Source organism: Adiantum capillus-veneris, chromosome 24 (assembly GCF_014529385.1).
Source record: "Adiantum capillus-veneris isolate H3 chromosome 24, ASM1452938v2, whole genome shotgun sequence".
NCBI classification, from domain to species: domain Eukaryota; kingdom Viridiplantae; phylum Streptophyta; class Polypodiopsida; order Polypodiales; family Pteridaceae; genus Adiantum; species Adiantum capillus-veneris.
In genome coordinates this window covers 128,862,505-128,879,293 of record NC_140954.1, presented here as the reverse complement: position 1 = coordinate 128,879,293, position 16,789 = coordinate 128,862,505, and the positions used below count along the sequence as shown (strand labels likewise).

The 16,789-nt window shown below is 43.7% G+C and overlaps 1 protein-coding gene across 2 annotated transcripts in view; it reads left to right on the top strand.

Moving 5' to 3' along the window:
- Positions 1-16,789, top strand: part of LOC147427123 (calcium-dependent protein kinase 18-like) — a 61,505-nt gene that overhangs the window by 24,807 nt on the left and 19,909 nt on the right. For both annotated transcript variants that reach the window (XM_086498303.1, XM_086498302.1), the window contains 8 exons: positions 1,988-2,118; positions 2,287-2,328; positions 2,964-3,075; positions 3,203-3,281; positions 3,363-3,532; positions 3,612-3,738; positions 3,845-3,960; positions 4,072-4,179. In XM_086498303.1, coding sequence (XP_086354429.1) covers positions 1,988-2,118; positions 2,287-2,328; positions 2,964-3,075; positions 3,203-3,281; positions 3,363-3,532; positions 3,612-3,738; positions 3,845-3,960; positions 4,072-4,179 — 885 coding nt within the window. The remainder of the gene's footprint in view (positions 1-1,987; positions 2,119-2,286; positions 2,329-2,963; positions 3,076-3,202; positions 3,282-3,362; positions 3,533-3,611; positions 3,739-3,844; positions 3,961-4,071; positions 4,180-16,789) is intronic.

Below are 16,789 nucleotides of genomic sequence, written 5' to 3'. Positions count from 1 at the left end.
AGAGTTCTATTTTGATGAGATGAATGGATACCGATCCTAGTGCATTAAGAGTTTCCAAAGAATGAGATGGCCGGATAGTGATCTATGTGCATCAAGATTAGATGAGATGACTAGATTGATTGTTTGCATCTGAGTGTTCAACGTGAACTAAGTGATTGATTTGTGGGATACATGCCTTGTAAATGTACTGCCTTGTGGGGATGGTCATTGGCATGTTTGCATGAAATGTGAGAAAGGATGTGAATTTGATAGTGACGAGTTTAGTAGATCAAGACATCCTTGAACAAACCAGTGCGGTTTGGATGTGATTGCCAAATAAGTTACAATGATCATGATTTGTATCTAAGATTTCGATGGAGATAATGATGTGAATGTGATGTGATTGTTCGGTGACTGATGTTTTTGTGCAAGTGCTAGATGTGTGCACTCTGGTGCATGGGAGCATAGAGTCAGTGTCTACTGAGCTAGTTTTTATCCTTTGTCTGTTTTGTAGGCATAATCGAGGGCAATCACTCTTCTTTCAAGAGGGGGTAATGTCACAAATGCGATGGACGTGGCATTCTAGTGGAAGAGGACTTGTTTAAAGCCCCCGAAAGTGGCCGAAAAGAAGTGGGACCAGTTTGACGCCTCAAAATATGATGATGTGGCACCTGTACATGCATCCCGGAATTCGCGGCGGATTTTTAGGGAAATCCTGGATTTTTAGGGAGCAACTTTTTTGGTGCCAGCTTTTCATATTTGATGCTTTTTGCCTTGGGCCTTTAAATATGAGCTTGGTGGCCCTTTGTGGCACTTTACAATGAGTAGATTGCAAAGGAAGTGCTCCTTGGCTGGTGTACTTTGCCAATCATCAATAAAGAAAGAATTATCAAAAAGGGCGCTAGTCTTTGGGGCCAATCCATTTGGAAGAACTCTCCGCCGCTTCGTGTCGTCTCTCCTCTTCTCTCGCCCTATTCAAGTTCAGTTGTTGCAGTTTGTGTGTTGCTACCGATTTCTCGCTCGGGTGTCCAAGTATTGCGATTCCCGTGGTTGCACTCTCTTTTTTTGGGCTTTCCGACAGATCCCTATATTCATAGGTTTTTCTACATTTATGGGTTGTTGGGTTTATTGGTGGACATTGCTTGACCCAACCCTCATGTGTTGTATAGGTAGGGACTGGGGGCATTGCCACACACTCTTATATCTGCACCACATGAGGGCTTCTAAGGTCATATGGTTACAGGAGGGCGATCAACTCTCTCTCTCTCTCTCTCTCTCTCTCTCTCTCTCTCTCTCTCTCTCTCTCACACACACACACACACACACACACACACACACACACACACACACACACACACACACACACACACATAACAGATCTTGAGTTCAACTCTCCTCGTCGGATAGATCTTTAAGGTCTCTTGGGATAGTTTCCTACGACGTTAAAACAATCTCTCTCTCTCTCTCTCTCTCTCTCTCTCTCTCTCTCTCTCTCTCTCACATAACAGATCTTGAGTTCAACTCTCCTCGTCAGATAGATCTTTAAGGTCTCTTGGGATAGTTTCCTACGACGTTAAAACAATCTTCTTCTTCTTCTTCTTCTTCTTCTACTTTTTGTACTTGTACTTCAGACATTGTATTAGATTCAGCACTTCGTATCTGATGGTCTCATAGGTCATTTTGGCCTTTTGAAGACGTTAATGTATCATTTCATTTCTCTCTCTCTCTCTCTCTCTCTCTCTCTCTCTCTCTCTCTCTCTCTCTCTCTCTCTCTCTCTCTCTCATTAATAATGATTTCATGTATCTAGTCAGGTCCGTCTGGTGAGAGAGAGAGAGAGAGAGAGAGAGAGAGAGAGAGAGAGAGAGAGAGAGAGAGAGAGAGAGAGAGCTTGCTTCTCTATGATTTTATAAAAAATCATTGTAATGTGATCAGTTAATGCTTTAGCATCTGATACACTTAATTTGAGTATCAAAGGATAAATCTGACTGACTGGCGTCTTTTATATAGATGCTTCTTCCGATTGCTGTTGAAGACGTGAAAAGAGAAGTGAAGATAATGGAAGCCCTTTCAGGACATGAAAATGTGGTTCAGTTTTATGATGCTTTTGAAGATGACGATTGTGTCTACATAGTGATGGAGTATGTCTTTCTAATCTGCGCATGGGACTTTTGCACGGGGATGATACACATTGTGTATCACCTCTGATTTATGTTTGAAAAGCCATGTCTACACTTTGTTGCTGCTTAGGGAGCATATTGAAGCTGCCATGATCATACTTGAGCTTTACTTGGTTGAATATATTGCAGGCTATGTGAAGGTGGGGAGCTTCTCGATAGGATTTTAGCCAAGTAAGTTTTCCGCCTTTTATTGCCTTTAGGTATGTCAAATGTTTGTGTTTGCAAGTTGTGTTGTAGTTCTTAGTAGACGATATTGCTAAATTTTTTTCATCACAGAATGGTGCCACTATCCTGAACAAATAACTAGCAATTGGTGGAAATTGCAGCATTCATTAATTAGAAAATGATGAATCTTTCATGCGTTGTTCTAAGTTAGTGGCGATCCTAAGTCATCACAAGTTTATATCCTAAAGGCTATGAATTATTGTGGATATGCAAGGGGTTGTTACACATATAACGAGATAGAATTAGGTACGGAAACAAGCATGTTCTCTCCAAGGGACCAAAATATGGATGGCAAATCAGCTCACACCTACACACGTGAAGAACATGAAAAATGAGTAGACCAAATTATATGAGGTGAGGAAGGAAATGGGTTGTCTACTGTCTTCTTTTGTGCTGAGAGATGTTATCTTTAAGGGCCCTCTCACACATGTGACATGTGAACTGAGTTTGTAGTTGGCATCTCATGTTGGAACAAATTTTTCCTTTCCTTGATATGAGCAGCCCATTCAAAAGAGACCATGTGTTCCATGTTTACCATCTTAATGTGTTTGCAGTTAAAACAGAGTGTTGTACTGTGATAGGAAAGACAAACGGTATAGTGAAAAAGATGCAGCAAAAGTTGTTAGGCAGATGCTGAATGTTGCTGCTCGCTGTCATTTACACGGAATTGTTCATCGAGATCTGAAGCCTGAGGTACAAAGCTATGCATGTCATTGATGTTCTTGTTCTGGGGGACCTGGTTCTAGTTCTTTCTCATTCATATCTACACTGACCATAGTTTCAAAACAATGCCGTGTTTTACATGTGCTTTGTCCTGCAGAATTTTCTATTTAAGGAGCGTTCAGAAGATTCACCATTGAAGGCAACAGATTTTGGCTTGTCAGATTATATAATGCCAGGTGCTTACTCTCCTCCAGGTTTCTGAGAGAGATTACTCCTGAATGTGTTCATGAGTCTTCACGTTTTCCATGGGTTGACAGGTAAGAAGTTTACCGATGTTGTGGGGAGTGCATATTATGTTGCTCCTGAAGTATTACGAAGAAAGTCAGGGCCACAGTCTGATGCGTGGAGCATTGGTGTGATCACATACATTTTGTTGTGTGGTAGGCGTCCCTTTTGGGATAAAACTGAGGATGGGATATTTAAAGAGGTAGGTTTGTTATCAACTTGACCTTAACACTTTCTGGGAGGCAACTTCTCTTTAATGCAAGATGCGTCGTTGCATACAGGTGCTTAAAAAGAAGCCCGATTTCCGGGAAAAGCCCTGGCCATCTATAAGTGCGAGTGCAAAAGACTTCGTCAAAAAGCTCCTGGTCAAAGATCCACGAGCACGGATGACTGCTGCACAAGCACTATGTGAGTTGTTTGAAAAAGATTTCACAGATGGGGTTCTACACATTCCCTCAAATAATGTAGCTAGTAATCATACTTAATTAAATGTATTCTTTCTTCTATTGTGCAGCTCATCCGTGGGTGAGGGAGGGAGGTGATGCAACAGATATTCCACTGGATATTTCTGTGCTTTCAAACATGCGAAAATTTGTGAAGTACAGTCGGTTGAAACAAATAGCTCTGAAGGTGAGCCTTTTGACTTGTGACTGGTGCATTCTTTCTTGACGTGCTCAGTCTTGGTCTCCATGGACTTTCTAGAGGTGTTTTTATCGTGCTTTGTTAATAAACATTGTGCAGGCGCTAGCAAGTACTCTCAATTCTGATGAAATTGCTGATTTGCGGGACCAGTTTAATGCAATAGATATGGATAGAAATGGGACTATTACCTTGGAGGAAATACGACAGGTTTTATTTGTGGAAAAATTTACTTGCTTTTGTTTTACAAAGAGTTCTTTAGTATTCAAATGCACCACTTTTAAAAAAAAATGGAGCTTAGAAGCTGTATTGTGCTGCGTGCTTTCCATTATTGTGTTAACTAAAGGAACCAAATTTGGTTTCCTTATACTTCAAATGAGGCCTGGTTCAGACGGCACAGCAGTAGAACACACACGCCTCTGCATGCATTCCACCCCCAGTTAACACAGCCCGGCATCAGCACCTGCAGAGAGCTAGCTCGCCTGCTTGAATAAACAAATAATTTAGGTCAAATAAGGTGGGCTTTTGAAACTTTTCTAGCCTCAAAAGCATGTGTGAATTTAAACTCCTAGACTGGCGGTCATTGCTGTTGACTGTTTTAGATCTCTTGAACTGACAAGTCGATTTTTTTTTTTTGAGTTATTCATGTGAAGATGAATGCCTTGTTTTATAAAAAATCTTGAATTGCTTATATTGTCTAGTGGATGACTATCACGAGTCTATACCTGGCACTTTCCTTTAAAGGTGGATTTGGGCTTATCCTGGATTCATCTAGGTATGATTATATCTGGCAAAAAATCCAGAGCGCTATAGAAGAAGACCTGCACACCTTTTATTAATGAGATGCTCTTTTGCAAGAAAATCTAACTCTGGCATGCTAGGTAGGAGGTTATCTTGGCTGAAATCTGAAAATGCAAATAAGAGATGGTGACTAGACTCACGATCGGAGCTCGTGCAGAGGTTAAATTTCTGGCAGATTGCTGCATTGATTTATGATCTTTTAGAGGTAGTGTGGCCGTGCACTTATAAAAGGAGGCCACGTTCACCACTTGTGATGACAACCACCAGTAGCAGAGTGCTAGTGGAGGGCCTAGGCAGCACGCGGTCACTGGGAGGAGGAGAGGCTGGATGGTATGGGATGCACGGTCTTACGGTTGGTTGCCTATGTCTTGTGACCCTCGCCGGTTAGGAGGCGTTATGGATGGTGACTATTCTCGGGGTGGTTTGTTTAACACATATGCTTGACCTGTTCCTCCGACTTGCTACTAGTTGCTTGATAGCAGGCCTTGCCAAGCTGCTTTGAATGTTTTTTGATAACCACTTCCGGCTAAAAGAGCTAGACCTGCCATTGGACTTGTACCTGATATTTATGGAATTAATCTCAAAAGTTCTAATGAATTATGTAGAGCATATGGAAAAATCAATGGCTTAAAAGTCTGGTCATCTTTGACCCGAGAGCTACTGAAAATTTCATCTATCTTGACTTCCTCAAGCAAATGGACTTTGACTATGATTCACAGGGTGGAGAACTTGAAGCCGAGCTAGCCACTGGGAAAACTCAAAAGGTGGTACCTCTCATTGGTGCTCTTCTAGTGACCATCCAAGGATACCAGGGAAAAGCAAATTTTCACATCATGAAGCTGGGCAATTGTGACTCTCTCTTGGGCATGTCTTGGCACGACAAAAATTGCGCGACTCTCCAGATTCGGAACCGTACGATCACCTTGATACAGAAGGACAAGCGAGTTGTCCTTAAAGTTTGACCATCTTAACAAAACCCAGAATGAATTTTCTGAATGAATTTTCTAATTGCTATGTATTTATATATTTTTTGCACTTTATTTGAGAAAATATTGTTTGGAAATTTTGAGGTGGATTTTATCTGTTTCAAAGCTGTCTTGGTGCCGATTTGAGAAATTTTCCTATTGTTGGAAAACCTTTAAAGGATGGAGACCGGGTGTCTGGGGAGCTTTTGGTTGTATGCTGGAAAACCTCTAAATGACGCATAATTGGGTGTCTGGGGAGCGTTTTGTTGTATGTTGGGAACCTCCAAGCGATGTAGGCTGCGGTCTGGGGAGCGCTTGGTTGTATCAGTCCTCTAAGCTCATGGCTTAGATCTTTTTTAACTTTTTTGCGGGGGGAGTGAAGAGCTTCGTGCCTGAGACCCTCCGATATTTTTGAGCTAACTTGAGTTGTTTTGCAAATATAATATAATCGCGGATGATTACTCTTCTTTCAAGAAGGGGGGGATGTCACAAATTGCTGATGTGTCAAGCCGTTGAGGACTTAACGGGTTAGGGCTTCCCGAGCCTAACCCTAGCCAACCTACAGATCTCGGCCGAGAGGCCGAAACCCTAGCAAAAGCAAAAGAAGCAGAAGTCTTTACCAACTTATAGATCCTCGACGAGTGGTCGAATTTTTAAATGGGTTAGGATTAAAAAAATCCTAACCCGCAACAACTTGAAGAACCTTTGTCGAGGGGCCTAAAATAATGAAATAAAGCTGGACACACACACAAAGAGATTTCCTTACATAAAAACTGATGACTTGGCAGTTGTATGGATGACCCGTTGTCCGGGGGGGGGGGGGGGGGGGGGGGGGTTGTGTTCGAAACATGAGCCGGGAAGGCGCGGGGCCTCTGGCTGTGAGAGGTGGTAGAGAGGAAAGAGCAGAAGCAGAGAGATGAAAAGCCATTTTATAGACCTCATGAACACTATATCATAAAAAATTGAAATAAATCGTACAAGGTTTGGTCAACTCGACCACTTATAATCACTTAGCTGATAAACAACAATGGGTTAGGTCATTAGCTCTAGCAGAGATATCAACTTAGAACCATAGTTTCGCTCCCAATCATACCGTAATCTTGGAGTCTTCTCGGCGCAAGTCTAAGCCCTCATAGCCGCATGTGCTAGAGCTCCTCAATGATCGAAGATTGGCTTTTTAGCGTCAAACAATGGCAACTATTCCTCTGATGCCGAGCACGTCTTCTTGTCCCCAAAGTCCTCAAATACATCCATAACTGAGGTGATCACAAACCTGCGTACTTTATCATCATCGATATATAACAAAATAGAGCATAAAGGTATCAAAGATATTAACATAGTATGTATGTAGATTTTGGAAATAGTGGCTAGGACGAGAGTTTAAGAAAGCTTAGTGTTAAGAGAGTTTATATTGGCAAGCTATCAAGCTTAGACATAGGATAATAAGATATGAGATAAACCTAGAACGAGAGAGAGAGATTACAACTTAGTTTATGGTATCTTGAGAGGGATATCACATATGGATTAGTTAATGAGCTTGGCCTCGTCGAAAAGAGAGAGAGAGAGAGAGAGAGAGAGAGAGAGAGAGAGAGAGAGAGAGAGAGAGAGAGAGAGATTTCCATTAAAATCGCTTTATAGTCCCACCGGCTTCTATGAAGTACTCAAACCTTGGAAGCTTGGCGCCCTTCTCAATTCAAATTCCACTAGTGACCTTCCACTTTTCTCTAGCTACTCACTACCTTCCAGAGTGTGCAGCTTTGCATATCATTTCTAGACCCCCAAAGGTTATTACTTCTTGCTTGGCCTTGATAGCACCACCCTCTTTAACCTTGGCAGACTCTCTTCTTACCTATACTCAGTCTAGCTCATAGGTTTTCCTTCATGTGTAGTTGATAGCGAGCCAAGAATCCTCCTTTGTCGCCCCCCCCCCCCCCCCGGCTAGCTTCCTTCTGGTTTCTTTTGGTAGACCTTTGAGCCTTCGAGTGCTCACAGCACCTTATTATGCAGCTCTCGGACTCCTATTGTGGCCCCCTTCTCCCCTGTAGCCCTTTGAGTAGTTGCGTGCCCTCCTCCCGATTCTACTGTTGGAGGCCTTTTCTTCACATGCAGACCCGTCCATTGTTTTCAGCTCGAACCCCCTCAATCTTTCTATTGCTGTCCAAAAATGCTATGGGCTGAAATCTGCGACTAGTCCAAAAACGCTGATTTGGGGGCTGTTTTCTGTGGGTCTTTGACGTTGAAAATCTGCAGGTTTAAGGCTGAAAACTGAGGTTTCGTAAGGCTGAAAACTGATGGTATTCCGGGCCGAATCTGCTACTTCTTAAGGGGCTGATCTTGCAGGTTCTTTAATGATGAAAAACGCTGCATGCTGAATCTGCAAAGGCTGAAGTTGGGACCAAAAACGCTAGACTGATGTGTTCCAAAAACGCCAGCTTGCTGGTCTTCCAAAAACGCCAAGTGTTGTGGAATGCTTGCGGGAAGATCTGATGCAGAAAACGCTAACTGATGGGATCTCTGTGCCGATGATACTGAGGCAAAAACGTCAGGATGATGCAGCTTTCCAAAAACGTTAGTGGAAGGGGATCTTCAAAAACGCTAGGGGATGCTGCTTCTTCTTGCTTGGAGGGGGAAACCGCCAAGGTCTTGTTGAGAAGTTGGCCTGCTGAGCTTGGCTCCTGTTGCCTCTTCTGCCATTTAGTGCTAGTCTAGGTTTGCTTATATACAAACTTACTCAATTTGCCCTACCTACTTTCCAACAAAAGTCACTTAAAAATAATAAGTGAAAAAATGTCAAAAATAGGTAAAATAGGCTAAATGCACTGGAAAATTCCCCTGAAGGATTCTGATGGGAATGCTTATGATCATGCTGTGTGCAACCAGAGGATATGCATCTACACTAAGTGTCTGGACATGCACGGTCTACGAATAGACTCACAAAAGTGCCAGATCACTTCTAAATCTAGACTGACTGGACTAACTGAATCCTTGTCGTGCTGTAGCTTGTCCACGGACACATAGGGTTGAATGTGTCAGGTGACAATATATTTCAGCCAAAGAGGCTTCAAAGGAGGCCATTTGGTTGGGCAGACTTGCAAAAGAACTTGGCATGCCTGCTCATACACCCATGTTGGGTTGTGATAGCCAGAATGCTGTCTATTTAGTCAAAAATGCCATGTTTCATGCGCGTACCAAACATACAGATGTGTGGTACCACTTCATACGATAGGTATTGAAGGATGGTGTAGTCACCTTCACTAAGATCCATACACAGGATAACCCTGCAGATGTTCTCACCAAGAGTCTTGCTAAGGCTCAACACGAGAATTGCATACATGTAAGGTGCAGCGGATTGAATGTTTGCGCTTTGCTCAAGATGAGTGCTCCGAACTGTGCTCAAGGTTCCTTTTGTTCTTATGGAAGGTAGAGCCTTCCGTTCTTAATGACAGAGTGCTATGATCACAAACAAAGTGAATGGACACTGTGCGTGCAAGTCTATGAGAGTGAGAGGTAGAGAGAGAAGAGAGATACGACACCAGAGACTTTGTAAAACCCTCCTCCGAACGCCCCACTCTCGTCGGCGAGAGTGGTCTACTTATGATTGCACAAAGAGGTACAATGACGATGCAATGGATTGATGCAACCTGGAACTATGTCGGTCATGACGACGGGGATGACGACGACGACTTTAGGAGTGAAATCTGTGGTCTTCTAACTGCTGAATTTCGGGGCTGTTTCGGTGGCTGAAAATGACTGCTTTGGCTGCGTTTTTAATGGCTGAAAATGAGGTTCTTCTGCATGGGACTAGGGCTGAGTCTGCTGATGTCCTTAACTGCTGAAAACGCTGCCTCTTCTGCTGCAGAATGGCTGAAAATAGAAAACGCTGGCAGATCTGAAAAACGCTAACAAAAACGCTAGGTAGCTGGGAAGTTCTGGCGATGACTGTAACTGAAAACGCTAGGGAGCTGGTACTGCTTGAGGACGATCTGGAAACGCTACGCTGCAGGATACTGTGGAGACCAAGCAATGCTGAAAAACGCCAAGCAATGGGAGTGTCTGGCGATGGTGAAGACCCAAACTGAAAACGCTAGGCTCATGGAGAGGAAAACGCTAGGCTTGGGGGTTACTGCGGGTTCTTGCTGAGAAGATGCATGTTGAGCATGTGCTCCTGCTGCCTCTTCTACCAGAAAGTGCTAACTTGGGTTTGTTTATATATTTTCTTAGCAAAATTGCCCTACCTACTTTTGTTGGGAAGTCACTTAAAAATAATAAGTGAAAAATGTCAAAAATAGGGAAAATAGGCTAAATGCACTAGAAAATTCCCTGACTGAATTTGATGGATTCTGAAGGGAATACTGATGATCATGCTGTGTGCAACCAGAGGATATGCATCTACACTAAGTGACTGGGCATTCACGGTCTACGAATAGACTCACAAAAGTGTCAGATCACTTCTAAATCTAGACTGACCGGACTGACTGAACCCTGCTCATGTTGTAGCTTGTCCACGGACACATAGGGTTGGAATTGTCACATGACATCCCCTGCTTTTCAAAGTGAGGTACTGATACCGAATTGTATGGCGTTGAGGGAGATCGCCAATAGCATCCGGAATCCTGAAAGGGACTCTCCGCCGGCCCACTCTTATGTGTGGGTCGTGCGGTACTTGAACTTCATAAAGGTCTGCAACGCTTGCTTCTTTGGGCCGCGCCGAAAGCGACACAAAGTCTTCTGTGGCTCCTTCAATGCTTCAACTTGGTCCAGAGTCATGCTGCCTTCTTCTTCAAGAATCTCCTTGGCTCAAATTCCTGAAACCATTTCAACACAAAACCATGAACATACCCATTCCATGTAAAGTGAGTGGAAAAAATCTTGTCTTCGATAAAGACTGTGTATGCAATGTAGATGACCATAGAGACGGAGTGACAACCCGTTCATCAAACACATGCAAACAATGAGATCGAATCTTTCTCTTATGATCTAGAGCAATCAACTGTGGCAATTCACAATGGAAATGCCCTCGCTTGGTGCTCATACTTCCATGTGCTAGTGCTACGAATGTGTCATGCCAAGGCAGAGACATGGAATGTGACTTCCTTACAGACATACTTTTCAGCTTTTCATGAAAAATCCGCATACATTCGTGCTCATCCATGAGAGAAACGTGCTCAACATACAATATGTCATGCCTAGGAAAAGGGATCACATAAAGACGTTGACTAAAATACAGGAAATGATCACGAATGAAACATTCGAACCATGCGTGCGTATCATAGTAACAGGGAATGGCTGTTTTCAGGTCTCCATTTCCCGTTCCCATTCCAAGTTCCCGTTCCGTGTTTCAAACGTGAGTGCCCGTAACAGGGAATGGCATTTTGTTCCGCGTTCCCGTTCCTGGTAACTATGGTGCGTATCAATCATGCGAACACATAATACTTCCTGTGAGGGTTCTTTGAACCTAGGCCCGAGAGCCAAGATCGATCCTTCGTGATTGATCGAATCTGCAACGAGGTTAGCTTCGCTAGAAAAAGCATCCACTAACACATCATCCTGGTGAACAATCACAGCTTCTTCATGCAACTCATCATGCTTGTGAGAAATCACATCTTGATCATGCAAATCATCATGCTTATCTTTGTCATCCAAACCATCATGATCATTATCATTCAAATCATCATGCTTCTCATAATCATGCAAATTCTGTGTGTCATGCTGTGGAGAAAAAGAGACTGAGAGAGTCTCCTTCTCCTGAATCCTTTCAATCTTGTCCTGCATATTAGCAATGAGAGATGGAGAATGAACAATGTCCTCTCCATGAATGACAATAGGAGAATCACTTTTGGCATTGAGAGGTAAAGTGTTAACTGCAAATCCATGAGCGTTATTATCACGAAACCATTTTAATGCCCAAAATCATATCACATCCTGAGAGAGGAGAAAAACAAATCTTCTAGTGAAGGCAGCTTGTTGAATTCCAAAAAACACATCAAGGCACTCCTTCGTGATGAGAGAGTCCGTACCGGAGATCTCCAACTAACTTCGAGGCGGACTCTCTCAACAAGAGAGGGACTGATCACAGCATGTATACTACCTGGGTCAAACAATATGACAAAACGCTGCCTCGACGTACGACCATAACATTTAATGAGAGAATCATCAATGGGAGGGTCATGAGAAACTTGGGACACACTCGTGTTATCATAAATTACATTGGCAGAGGAAGTGGGTTCTGTGGAGTCTTTAGAGTCATTCGATTCAAATCTAGGACATGTCTTTTTATGTGACCCTTAATGTGACAATGAAAACAACGACCTTCCTTAGAATAAGTGTTTTGCTCTTCCGACGTGATGTATCCTCCTACAATTTCTTGTGCTACCTTTTCATCTGGAGTAAGCTTAGGTTTAGCAATTGTGTTAGCCTTACCCTTAGATTCATTGGAAGAATTCTTTTCTGAGAGACTGTTGGAAGATTAGTTAGGAGAGTTACCATTCTTACCGTTCTTACCGTTCTGAGGGTTCTGGGAAGTCTGCGAGGTACTTGTGGAAGTCTTGTTCTCCGTAGGCTTTCCCTTGTTGTGCTTCATCTCTTGGGCGAGAGCGATTGCTACCGCCTTGTTGAGATCCGCGGGGTCAAAGACTTCAACATCAAACTTGATGTATTTGTCCAACCCAAAGAGAAAAGCCTCTTTGCGCTCATCATCCGATTTTCGTAATTGAGTACCTAGCTGCAAAACACGATTAGAAAAAGACATAACAAGCATACCATTTTGCTTGAGAGCGCGCCAATCGTCCTTCAATCGTTCAAGGTACTGACGTGGCATAAACCGCGCCTTGAGCTTGTCTTGGAAATCAGTCCAACTAAAAGAGAGGGACGTGAATTAGTCGGCTGCCTCTAGGTGCGCGGCTAGCTGTGCCTCTTGCCATGCGTGGTACCAATTGATGGCATCACCGGCAAGGTACATAGCTGTCATCAAAACTTTGCTATTTCCTGTCTTCTTAGTTGTGGCAAAATAAGCATTAAATTGATGCAACCAAGAATGAATAACCGTAGCATCTATCTTACCATCATACTTATTGAAAGTCAACTTCTCGGTGACTGGATGGTTGGAATCCACGTCGTGGCTTGCACCACTTGAGGAACTCCCACGATCTTTGGGTGGGTCGGTCTTCGAGGCTAGCACTTGTCGAAGCAATTCTTGAGTGCGTAGCTCTCTTTGAGCTTCATGCTCGGTCTCCAAAGCCAATCGTTGAGCTTCACGCTCGGTCTCCAAAGCCAATCTTTGAGCTGCACGCTCGGCCTCCAAGGCCGCGCTACGTGCTACCTCGTCCGCCTTTCTTTGCTGTTTTCTTTCTTTGCGTTCGTCACGCTCGCGTTCTAAAGCAAGGCGATTGTCTTCTTGTTGAGCGGCACATCTTGCCTTTCTTTCACATCTTGCCTTTCTTTCGTGGCGCTCACGGTCCTTAGCTTCTTGTTGTTCTGCTTTGCTTGCGAATTGTGCCAACGCAACTCGATTCGTTTCTTGTTGTTGTGCCATCATGTCCAACATTGACTTGACCATCATCTCCATAGGAGTTAGTACAACTCGTGGCGTAGATAGCGAAGGGGGAGGGTCGAAAAAATCTCTTGGTGGGGAAAAATTTTTGCCGCCTCTCTCATGCTCATAACCTGTAGGCGAAGTATCCATTCCTCTTCGGGTGACGACCATGCACTATGATCTTTGGTTCTTAAGTTCACGAGGAACTTGGATTCTTGAGGTTCTTGGGTTCTTGAGGTTCTTGAGGTTTCTTTCGCCTGCAAATCACGTTTGAGAAGGATCTTCTCTTCACCCGAGTTCTACTCTTTTCCGCGGGCGCACCCCTTGGCGGCCTTGCGGTCACACCAAGGTTGCTTTTTCCCACCTCACGTCGATTGGCCGGCCGTGAAGTGCATGGTCCGCTCTCAATGAGTGAAAAGAGGCACAAGGGAGGCTGGACAAGCCCTTCTTTCTTGGGATTCCTGTCACTCTTTAACAAAACACGATTAGGAATCGACACGCCCAAGCGAACTTGGGTTCGTGCGACCTCAACAAGCAAAAAAATTCTTGTGGTTCTTGTGGTTCTTTCCTTGAGTGATACAGAACACTGCCAAAGCTCTGATACCAATGTAAGGTGCAGCGGAATGAATGTTTGCGCTTTGCTCAAGATGAGTGCTCCGAACTGTGCTCAAGGTTCCTTTTGTTCTTATGGAAGGTAGAGCCTTCCGTTCTTAATGAGAGAGTGCTATGATCACAAACAAAGTGAATGGACACTATGCGTGCCAAGGTTGCATCCGTACGTACGTACGGATCCGTACAGTACGGTACAGCCGTCGATACGGTTCCGTACGTACGGATAGTGTACGTTTTTTTTTTCCCATAAGTTTTTAATTTATTTAGGGGCATCTTGCCATTGGGCAATGGACTAAAGTTTATTGTATTATATAGTGTATTGTAGAGCATAATGTCTTTGAGGTCTCTCGAGTAGTCCCTCTCGAGAGAGAGGGAGAGAAATGAAATGAAATGTTATATTAAAGTCTTTAAAAGGCCAAAATGACCTATGAGACCAAAAGGTTACAAGTATGTGTGATTCTAGTACAGTGTCTGGGTAGCATAAAGATAAAAATAAATGAGGGTACAATAACGAGGGGATATGCAATCGTGCTATTGAAATTTGACTAAGTGATGTATTCTAAGAGTTGAGTACGGATAACATTTGAAGTAGTATCTAATGGGTGTTTGAAGTAGTATCTATGTTTAGACTCTATGTAGTTCCTAGTATGTATTTGCTGAAAAAGGCTAAAGTCACTTTTCTTTTTGTTGTTACAAATGTTACTTACTGGTCACGTACCTTAAAGGCAGATCCGTACAGAAGTACGTACCTTACGTACTGATTACGTACCGTACACTCCGTACCTTTCCACCTTGGTGCGTGCAAGTGTATGAGACTGAGAGATAGAGAGAGAAGAGAGATACGACACCAGAGACGTAAAACCCTCCTCCGAAGGCCCCACTCTTGTCGGCGAGAGTGGTCTACTTATGATTGCACAAAGTGGTACAATGACGATGCAATGGAGTGATGCAACCTGGGACTATGTCGGTGACGACGACGACGACTTTAGGGCTAAAATCTGTGGTCTTCTAGTTGCTGAATTTCGGGGCTGTTTCGGTGGCTGAAAATGACTGTTTTGGCTGTGTTTTTAATGGCTGAAAATGAGGTTCTTCTACATGGGACTAGGGCTGAGTCTGCTGATGTCCTTAACTGCTGAAAACGCTGCCTCTTCTGCTGCAGAATGGCTTAAAATAGAAAACGCTGGTAGATCTGAAAAACGCTAGCAAAAACGCTAGGTAGCTTGGAAGTTCTGGCGATGACTGCAACTGAAAACGCTAGGGATCTGGTACTGCTTGAGGACAATCTGGAAACGCTAGGCTGCAGGATACTCTAGCGACCAAGCGATGCTGAAAAACGCCAAGCAATGGGAGTGTCTGGCGATGGTGAAGACCCAAACTGAAAACGCTAGGCTCTCATGGAGAGGAAAACGCCAGGCTTGGGGGATGCTGCGGGTTCTTAATGAGAAGATGCCTGTTGAGCATGTGCTCATGCTGTGTCACGTGACACATCCAACCCTATGTGTTCGTGGACAAGCTACATCATGAGCAGGGTTCAATCAGTCCAATCAAGTCTAGATTAGAAGTGATCTGGCACTTTTGTGAGTCTATTCGTAGACCGTGCATGCCCAGTCACTTAGTGTAGATGCATATCCTCTGGTTGCACACAGCATGATCATAAGCAGTCCCATCAGAATCCATCAGAATCAGTCAGGGGAATTTTCCAGTGCATTTAGCCTATTTTACCTATTTTTGGCATTTTTCACTTATTAATTTAAGTGACTTTCCAACAAAAGTAGGTAGGGCAATTTTGCTAAGTTAATATATAAGCAAACCCAGGTTAGCACTTTCTGGCAGAAGAGGCAGCAGGAGCTCCCCGCTCAACAGGCATCTTCTCAGCAAGAACCCGTAGTAAACCCCCCAACCTTGGCGCTACCTCTCCCTGAAGCTAGCGTTTTTGGTCTCTAGTAGTACCTCTCCAATCCTTGGCGTTTTTCAGCTTGCATCATCGCCACAGTCCCAGATTTGCCTAGCGTTTTTGCAAACGCTACCCCATTCTGCCAGCGTTTCCATTTTCAGCCATAAATGGAGCACTTGCAGCAGCGTTTTCAGCATGCAAGATTTGCAGCAGATTCGGCCCTAGTTGGTTGTAGAAGATAGTCATTTTCAGCCCTCGAAAACGCAGCCAAAACAGTCATTTTCAGCCACCGAAACAGCCCCGAAATTCAGCAGTTAGAATACCACAGATTTCAGCCCTAAAGTCGTCGTCGTCGTCATCACCGTCGTCGTCATCAGCATAGTCCCAAGTTGCATCAGTCCATTGCATCCGCATTGTACCACTTTGTGGAGTCATAAGTAGACCACTCTCGCCGACAAGAGTGGGGCCTTCGGAGGAGGGTTTTTACAACGTCTCTAGTGTCGTATCTCTCTTCTCTCTCTACCTCTCAGTCTCATACACTTGCACGCACAGTGTCCATTCACTTTTTTGTGATCATAGCACTTTCCATTAAGAACGGAAGGCTCTCCCTTCCATAAGAACTAAAAGGAACCTTGAGCACAGTTCGGAGCACTCATCTTGAGCAAAGCGCAAACATTCATTCCGTTGCACCTAACATGCTGCCTCTTCTGTCAGAAAGTGCTAACTTGGGTTTGCTTATAAATTTTCTTAGCAAAATTGCCCTACCTACTTTTGTTGGGAAGTCACTTAAAAATAATAAGTGAAAAATGTCAAAAATAGGGAAAATAGGCTAAATGCACTGGAAAATTCCCTTGATTGAATCTGATGGATTCTGAAGGGAATAGTGATGATCATGCTGTGTACAACCAGAGGATATGCATCTACACTAAGTGACTGGGCATGCATGGTCTACGAATAGACTCACAAAAGTGCCAAATCACTTCTAAATCTAGACTGACTGAACCCTGCTCATGCTGT